Source organism: Podospora anserina, chromosome 4 (assembly GCF_000226545.1).
Source record: "Podospora anserina S mat+ genomic DNA chromosome 4, supercontig 2".
Classification (NCBI taxonomy): Eukaryota; Fungi; Ascomycota; class Sordariomycetes; order Sordariales; family Podosporaceae; genus Podospora; species Podospora anserina.
In genome coordinates this window covers 196,073-204,795 of record NW_001914835.1, presented here as the reverse complement: position 1 = coordinate 204,795, position 8,723 = coordinate 196,073, and the positions used below count along the sequence as shown (strand labels likewise).

Genomic DNA, 8,723 nt, shown 5'->3' with positions numbered 1-8,723 from the left:
ACCAGCTAATAAGTATAATATAAATAGATTTATATTTCTTTAAAACTAAAAAGTATCTTTACTATAGAAAATAAAAATAAGTAACTTGAAATTTAATTAATTTTAATATTATATCTATAATTATTAATAATTAATATATGAATATATGAGGGGGAAGGGCAAGTCTCGCACTAATATATATTTCGCTGGCAGAGGTGTAGTATACTGAACTTAGTTTATGAGGAGACCGGCACACCAGGAAAGGGGCTCACCTTCAAGTAAACAGATACCGTCAGTAGAGCAATTGTTCAGTCTTGAGATTTGAAAGCAGATTCGGCCTGCAACTAGATCTGTGATTCTTGATGTGTGAACGACGGCCAAGATCAAATTTTGGAAGGGACCAGATCCCTGGCTACGAAGTCGTTGGTAACGCGACTAGATAAACCACTTAAACCCCGGTGGGGAGGGAGGGAGCAACTTCTCATCGAGCTTGACGTGTCTCTCTTTGCTAAAAGAACTTAACGCGCTTGAATTTCATCGACACCGGCGACTTCTGACGTCCATCAAGACGTTTGTCCACAAAAGCCACAAAGGAAAGTCACCAATCAGACGAACACCATTTCGAACTCACCTTCAACCCGCCTTGCATCTCTATCGTCGTCAATAATCGGGCTTGACATCATCGCAGCATCCAAGTGTACTCAACCTCCGGATACCGACAGATCCCACAACCCACGACGGCACCGATCTATAAAAATGGCTGCCGTCGTCCCACCTGTCACCAGCGACCACTGGTCATATGCCCACGGTGAATTCTTTGTGGAAGCTTCCGGCCACAATCTTCATCGTCAGGCCACGGTCCCAGAAACCAAGTCGCAGTTTGATGGGACACCTGACAGCTGAAAGGACCACCCTGCTCACTGGTGTGAAGCTCAGCTGATACATTATGGCCTGCCACCATCCAAGAACAAGGGCACAGCCAAGATGAGGCTGTATGAAGCTCTCAATGGTGGAAAGTTGACTGCCGAAAACCGTCCTCAAGTTGGAGGCCGACTTGAAGAAGGAGTGGACGACGCGCGACCGCGAAGCCAAGCAAGCTTTGAAGAACCAGACCACCACCACTACCAAGGGGGGTACCAAGCGTAAGGCCACCGATGACAACGCCCACGCTGGTCCGAGTAGCGCAACTGCTACCAAGAAGGCGAGGACAATCGCTACTCCCAAACCCAAGGCTGCCCCCAAGCCACCTGCCGCCAAGCCAGCTCCCGCAAAGAAGCAGACCGCCCGTCGAGGGGCAACCTCCGCAAGCAGAGCTGACTCCCACGCTGTCTCCTCAAGGCCGTCACCGCCACCCCCCTGAGCCCACCATACAACGCACAAAGCAAACCGCCCGCTGCTCCCGAGGCAGAGGCGACTCCCACATCGCGAGCAGCTCATCCCGCCCACCACCCGCCTCGTCAACCCCCGCCCCTCCATCCTCCCGACAGATCCAAACTGCCCGCCGTAGCAACTGGAGCTGCCCCCTTGGCGGCCACACCAAATCAAACAGCAGCCCCTCCAAGCACAGCAGCAGCACCCCTTCCACTTGGAACTCCTACAGCAGCTCCAACCCCAACGACGACCCTCCCCCTCCCTATCCTGGTTCACCAACCTATGACAACTACAGCCAGTACTCCAACCCCACCGGGCAGTGCATCCTTCCCGCCTCTCGGCCTCCTCAACGGAAATTATGAACTCCAACCTGAAGACCCTAGCTATGACGAGAGGGGTGAATCAAGAATGACAGTCACTATGGATGGGAATGCCCTCTGGGGATCGTTCGTACTGGGTCCGGTGGAGGGGATTTGGAGGTTGGAGCAGCGGCCGTATCAGTCCTCGAACGAGAGGCATTATCTCAGGTGGAGGGGGGAGGACGAGCAAGGGGGTAGGTATGATGAGGAGGGTGACGGGAGCTATATCAAGTTTTTGGGGGGATGGGTTGGTGGAAGGGGGGATTAGGTTTTATGGGAGGATGATTTTCTTTGATGGGAGGAGGGTGAGCGGGAGGAATGAGACGAGGAGTGATGTTAGTGCCTATGATATGAGAGATGAGTGGGCGGAGAGGGCTTTGTGATGAGAAGAAAAAGGGAATATTGACTGCGAGATGAGTGGATCAGGTTATAACAAGAGGAAATCTTACATACAAGTATGGTAGCTAGGTAGCTTGTTGTATAGACATCAGGTCTTTCTGTACACATTTGTTTGCCTGCTTTCCCCCATGGTGATAGGCTATTGCGGCCGCAGACTGCAAACAACCCATAATGACAGAAAAATTGGGGATAAGTGAACGTTTATGAGGTCGTTTGACCTAAGGCGCCGTTCCCCGGCGAACAAAGCCGATAAAGAAGATTGAACCGTACTCTGTTTCAACGAAGGCTGTTGCATGGGGAAATGTTTCACATATCAAGCTAGCAAGAACCTTGATGGTTACCACAACCCTAACCCAGGAGAAATCGCAAACCCAGACCCCAGTCCGACAATTCGCCGATCGGCTACAAGTTACAACGAGATCCCAGCCTTGCGGACCCAAACTGGCCAGGGCGACGACTTCTGATCGCAACTTTGCTACACCTCTCTTTCCTGTTTTAAGCACAAGCAGGACCTATCCCGACGACAAAATTTTACCAGAAGAATTACACTTTACATCCCGGTAAGCCTGTCTCTCCGCCTCAACAGCTGGGTGGGAGATTTATCTGATACAACCTCCCTTGGCGTTTTCGTGTGGCTGCCGCGCGTGTTCGCGTCATTGGGAATAGTTCCCCGGGCCTCCGTGACGCCTATCTACATATGACCCCGACCACGAGGTCTCATGCTAACCGCCCCGATTTCAGGTCCTTTCCGCCATCCCAACAGAACTTCGCAACCTCGAAACCCCCTCCCCACCCGATCAAATTTCGCAACTCCTGCTCTCCACAACTCAAAGCCGAAAAGCCAAAATGAGCTCCCCCAAGCCAGAAGACAAGTCCCCCCAGGAAGAAGAAAACAGAGTTCACGGCGAGGGCGAAGATGGGAATGATGAGGTACGGCGCCTTGATCAACTTCAAAGCAAAAAAAACAAAAAATAGAAGAAACCAAAAAGACTGACCGGGCTCCAAAACAAAACAAACAGGAGGAGATCTCTGCCATGAAGAGGCGCGTTGCCGAGATGGAAGCCGAAGCGGCCAAGCTCAGGGAGATGCAAGCGTCGATGGATCAGGAAAGACAGGGGCTGCAGGACGACAAGGAAGATATCGACAACCGGAGCGTGTTTGTGGGCAATGTGGATTACTCCGCCTCGCCCGAGGAGCTGCAGAGCCACTTTGGGGATTGTGGGAGCATCAACAGGGTGACGATTTTGTTGGACAAGTTTACCGGGCAGCCAAAGGGGTGAGTTTTACTTTTTGCAGTCTGGGTGGGATTGAGAGGCACAAGAGAGAGAGAGAGAGAGAGAGAGAGAGAGAGAGAGAGAGAGAGAGAGAGAGAGAGAGAGAGAGAGAGAGAGAGAGAGAGAGAGAGCGAGAGAGAGAGAGAGAGAGAGAGAGCGAGAGAGCGAGAGGACTGACATGGTGTTTTGGGACAGCTACGCATATGTCGAGTTTTCGGAACCCAACATGGTGGCTCAGGCGTTGGTGTTGAATGACAGCCTTTTCAAAGGACGGAATATCAAGGTTGAGCCAAAACGTACGAACTTGCCCGGCATGTCTCGAGGACGCGGCAGGGGTGGGTATCGTGGTGGTGGTCGTGGAGGGTTTGGAGGGTTTGGTAGGGGTGGTGGAGGGTTTGGTCGGGGCGGTGGTGGTGGTTTCTATGGCGGGGGTTATCGCGGCGGTTACCGCGGCCGGGGCAGAGGAGGAATCGCCCCTTACTAAACGTCAAGGGGTGGAAGATTTCAGCGGTACCCGGGGTGGCATTGATGTCAAGGAGAGGTCTGTCGCCTGTCCGGAGCCAGGGGTTTTTGGCGTTCACGGAGGCCATTGGATTGTTGTTATTCTGGTTGGAGAGGTAAGCCATTACGGACAATGAGAGGGAGGTTTCTAGAGTCTCCTCTGGCTCGAGGTGAATGGAATGTCAACCCTTAGGGCAACATTGGAAGGGACAGTCGAATCGACACCCTTATTGTCCAAAGTTGTATATCAAGAGACGGGACATGGTGGATAATTGCTATTATTGTTTGCTTCGGTTTAGGAGTCGGGGGGATAGGTAAAAAGAAAAGGGTACAATTACTCATCAAATACAAAGTTGATGGACCCTGGTGGCTAGGCATCTTCTGTCCGGTTGCCAACCGCCGGACTTTGCCCCTTGGTTGCGTGGATTTCTGTGTGGCATCCATCTTGGGGCACTAGCGGAGTAACGGCATGTCGAATATAGAAACAGAAGCCTAGCTTCCCTACCCTGCGCTTATTTATTTCTATGTATGTACCAGATGGCCTGATGGTGAGTGAGTCTGGATATTGTGGTAGATTCCGACAAGATAAAGGGCCCCTATTTCGGAATGAAAAGCAACCGTCTGGGATGTGTGAGGCCTATACGCGGAGATTACAGGCAGACTCAAAGAATGCCTTGTTATTTCTCGCAAAAATCCCGGCTGGGAGCTCTTATACTCGTAAAGGCTGATTCACAAATAATCCGAGGGGCAACTGTCTGACGGTTCGGGACATGTTCCACCAATCCTTACACGGTGCATATCTGATTCCAACACGGTGTACCGAGCCTCGAAATCCCAAGACAGTTCGTTGACGGTGTTTCCAGCGCCACAACAATTAGTAGATTCGACATCGAATTGCCGGCCTGACCCGAAACTTGCGCAAGAACAAGCCGTGCAAGCCTCACGTGGAAGATACGAAGAGAAAGTCTCACCACCTGGCTATCACTCAGGGGTAACTGTTTCGCTGCAGGAGGAACACACTGTGCGAGAAAGTAGTTGCGCGATCCCCCTCCAGAATCCACTAAGGACGGATGGATCCTTTTCTGTGCTAGGAAGGTACTGGAGGCAACGCTGGCAAAAGCTGCTTGGGACACAATGACCGCACCCTACACCTCACATGCTCTCTCTGATGACCACCGTATGCTTGACCGCTCTGGCTGCTCTGGCTGCTCTGGCTACTCTGGACTGAAGCTGTCTTGCTCTTTTCTTGTCTTGTCTTGTCTTGTCTTGTCTTGTCTTTTCGTTTTCCAAGATTCCAGCAGAACAAAGCTCTCCCTCTACGGGGTACTCGAACCACCTAGCCCTTACACAGGGTACCTGGCTTAACTGCGTCACGGCCTCGCTTCCAACCAGTAACAAACTAGCCGCCCGCCGCCTCAGGCTCGAGCGACAGAGGTTCCCAAAGCGGGGGGGGGCCCGGGACAGAAGAGCAACAAGCACAGCCTCACCATACCATACTCACCACTCTCACAATCCCTCGACGGCCCAGCTGCGCTCCCCATCGTTTAATGCTGCGCATGCATCTACAACACGCAGTCTAGCACCTCATCGCGCCTTCATTCGCGTCGCCCGGCTGAGTGTCAGTCATCGAATCGAGATCCCTCCACCACCGAGCGCTTTGGCCGCCCGCATCTCGGCATCTCATCCCGCCTTTTCTCGTTGCGAACCTCCCCTTGCTCGACCGACAGCCAACCACACATCCCCGCCAACAGCGGACCGCCCACTCGGACGAAGGACGACAGGAGAAGTCCAGACGAAAAGGGCACAGAAACACCAACGCCACACGTGCGAGAGTGACTTGCACTGTCTGCAATCATGAGTGGCAGTCAAGCAGGGCCTTCGGCGTGAGTCCCAACTCATGTCTTCTGACGAGGAAATACTGAGCTGACTGACCCCTTGCGACAGCCAAGGAAACAACCTTCGTGTTACAAGTAAACTCGAGCCCAACCCTAGCCCTTTGCACTAGTATCAACAGTACTAACTTCGTGTTCCAAGTTATTGCGGCCGATGGCTTATACAAGCGGGATGTCTTCCGTATGTGGTCCCGGAGTGCTGGGTTACGGCTGTTGGATGCTGTGGTTCTCGAACAGGAATGCTGACTTGCTGGCCTTCAGGATTCCCCGATCCCTTTGCGGTAGCAACCATCAATGGCGAGCAAACCAAGACAACACAGGTTTCCAAGCGGACACTGAACCCATATTGGAATGAAAGCTTTGATTTGTAAGTGGCGGCCTCCCCAGGTGCCCATAGAGGGGCAGTTTTCCCCTGATGTCGTACTGACTCGACGCAGCAAGGTGAACGAGGACAGCATCCTCGCCGTGCAAGTGTTCGACCAGAAGAAATTCAAGAAGAAGGATCAGGGCTTCCTAGGGGTGATTAATATTCGCGTTGGGGATGTTATCGAGCTCAGTCCCGAATCTGATGGTACGGAGCCAGCCCCTTTCCCGCGCCTGGGCATCCCTTTCAGCTGACTTATCCCAATCATAGACCAGATGCTCACGCGTGACCTTAAGAAGTCCACAGACAACCTTGTGGTGCACGGCAAGCTTATTATAAACCTGTCTACTAACATGACAGCTCCCGCACGTGCTCAGCAGCAACAAGCTCTTTTACCATCGGCTCCGTCGTCCAGCAGACCATCGCTCCTCAATCCTGCAACCCCTAATCTTTCCAACGGGGAAGCTTCTTCAGAACGACCATCTTCAGCCATGTCACGCCCCAACGGCGGCTCCAGCGCGGCTGGGCAACTAGCTATCCCCCATCGTCCCGCAAGTCTTGCGTCGAACCCTTCAGCTGCCACTCCTGCTTCGAACGGTCCTGTCACGAACGGTGCCGTCGCCCAAGCCCGACAAACAAATAGCACGCTGAGCCCGTTTGAAGACTCGCAAGGCCGTCTGCCAGCAGGCTGGGAACGTCGCGAGGACAACCTGGGGAGAACCTACTATGTTGATCACAATACGCGAACGACGAGCTGGAACAGACCGACGGGGGCGACGGGAGCTGCCGAGAACCGGGTGGCCGAGGCGAATACCCAAGTGGAAAGACAGAGACACCAGAACCGCACGCTCCCCGAAGATCGAACTGGTGCCAACTCGCCAACACTTCAACAACAGCAGGCACAGCAAGCAGCCGCCTCGCAAGCCAATGCCACCACCATGATGAACACCGGGGCTACAACGGCCGGTAGCGGCGAGCTTCCACCTGGCTGGGAGCAGAGGTGGACACCCGAAGGCAGAGCTTACTTTGTCGACCACAACACACGCACAACGACGTGGGTCGACCCGCGACGCCAGCAGTACATAAGGATGTATGGCGGCAATAACGACAACGGAAGAATCCAGCAGCAGCCAGTGTCACAGCTTGGCCCCTTGCCCAGCGGATGGGAGATGCGCCTGACTAACACAGCTCGCGTCTACTTTGTGGACCACAACACCAAGACAACCACCTGGGATGACCCAAGGTTGCCGTCGTCGCTCGACCAGAACGTGCCGCAGTACAAGCGTGATTTCAGGAGGAAGCTGATTTACTTCCGGTCTCAGCCCGCCATGCGAATCCTCTCCGGGCAATGCCACATCAAGGTTAGACGCTCGCACATCTTTGAGGACTCGTTCGCCGAGATTAGTCGCCAGTCAGCCACGGACCTGAAGAAGAGACTGATGATCAAATTCGACGGCGAAGACGGTCTGGATTATGGTGGTCTGTCGAGAGAGTTCTTCTTCCTCTTGTCGCACGAGATGTTCAACCCGTTCTATTGCTTGTTCGAGTACTCGGCGCACGACAACTACACGCTGCAGATCAACCCGCACTCGGGCATCAATCCCGAGCACCTGAACTATTTCAAGTTTATTGGCCGTGTTGTCGGTCTTGCCATTTTCCACCGCAGATTCCTCGACGCCTTCTTCATCGGAGCGCTGTACAAGATGGTGCTTGGCAAGGCAGTGGTGCTGGCTGACATGGAAGGTGTCGACGCTGACTTCCACCGGTCGCTGCAGTGGATTCTGGACAACGACATCACGGATGCCGGGCTGGAGATGACTTTCTCTACTGAAGACGAGCGCTTCGGCGTGATTGCTGTCGAGGACCTCAAGCCCAACGGGCGCAACATTGACGTGACGGAAGAGAACAAGAAGGAATATGTCGACCTGATGGTCAAGTGGAGGATCGAAAAGAGAATTGCGGAGCAGTTCCAGGCGTTCAAGGAGGGGTTCCAGGAGCTTATTCCTCATGATCTGATCAATGTCTTTGACGAGAGGGAGCTGGAGCTGCTGATTGGCGGTATTGCCGAGATTGACGTGGACGACTGGAAGAAGCACACCGATTACAGGGGATACACCGAGAGCGACGAGGTGATTCAGTTCTTTTGGCAGACGGTGAGGAGCTGGGACGGGGAGCAGAAGAGCAGGCTGCTGCAGTTCACGACGGGCACGTCGAGGATTCCGGTGAACGGGTTCAAGGATCTGCAGGGGAGTGATGGGCCGAGAAGGTTCACTATTGAGAAGGCGGGAGAGATTACGAATTTGCCAAAGGCGCATACTTGGTATGTTTTTGTTTCTGGAATATTTGGAGTTGGTTACTGACTTTGGGGGAATAGCTTCAACCGTTTGGATCTTCCGCCGTACAAGGATCTGGCGATGTTGCAGAACAAGTTGACGATTGCGGTGGAGGAGACGATGGGTTTCGGACAGGAGTAATTTTGTTTTTGCGGTGTTTTGGAGAAGGGAGGGCTGAGGGTGTTTGATGTTGTTTTTTCGGTGGTCAATATGTTGTTTAGGGAAGGGCAAGCGGGTAGTAGGGTAAGGGA

At 53.2% G+C, this 8,723-nt stretch overlaps 3 protein-coding genes across 3 annotated transcripts, besides 2 other annotated features; all 3 read left to right on the top strand.

Moving 5' to 3' along the window:
* Window positions 1-798: 798 nt before the first annotated feature.
* Window positions 799-870: a sequence feature (pseudogene).
* Window positions 871-873: 3 nt separating this feature from the next.
* Window positions 874-1,002: a sequence feature (pseudogene).
* Window positions 1,003-1,296: 294 nt separating this feature from the next.
* PODANS_4_2610 (uncharacterized protein) lies at window positions 1,297-2,092 on the top strand (the record flags this gene model as incomplete). Its single annotated transcript, XM_001903879.1, has 2 exons — window positions 1,297-1,903; window positions 1,968-2,092. Coding segments are annotated over 2 exons (732 nt in total), but the record flags the coding sequence as incomplete, so codon positions are not given.
* Window positions 2,093-2,954: 862 nt separating this feature from the next.
* On the top strand, window positions 2,955-3,866 carry PODANS_4_2600 (uncharacterized protein; the record flags this gene model as incomplete). Its single annotated transcript, XM_001903878.1, has 3 exons — window positions 2,955-3,038; window positions 3,128-3,384; window positions 3,578-3,866. The coding sequence occupies 3 exons, from the start codon at window positions 2,955-2,957 to the stop codon at window positions 3,864-3,866; spliced, it is 630 nt and encodes a 209-aa protein (XP_001903913.1).
* A 2,148-nt stretch (window positions 3,867-6,014) lies between these two features.
* Window positions 6,015-8,613, top strand: PODANS_4_2590 (uncharacterized protein; the record flags this gene model as incomplete). The annotated part of the gene is made up of 4 exons (XM_001903877.1): window positions 6,015-6,142; window positions 6,213-6,346; window positions 6,410-8,459; window positions 8,514-8,613. The coding sequence occupies 4 exons, from the start codon at window positions 6,015-6,017 to the stop codon at window positions 8,611-8,613; spliced, it is 2,412 nt and encodes an 803-aa protein (XP_001903912.1).
* Between the last annotated feature and the right edge of the window lie 110 nt (window positions 8,614-8,723).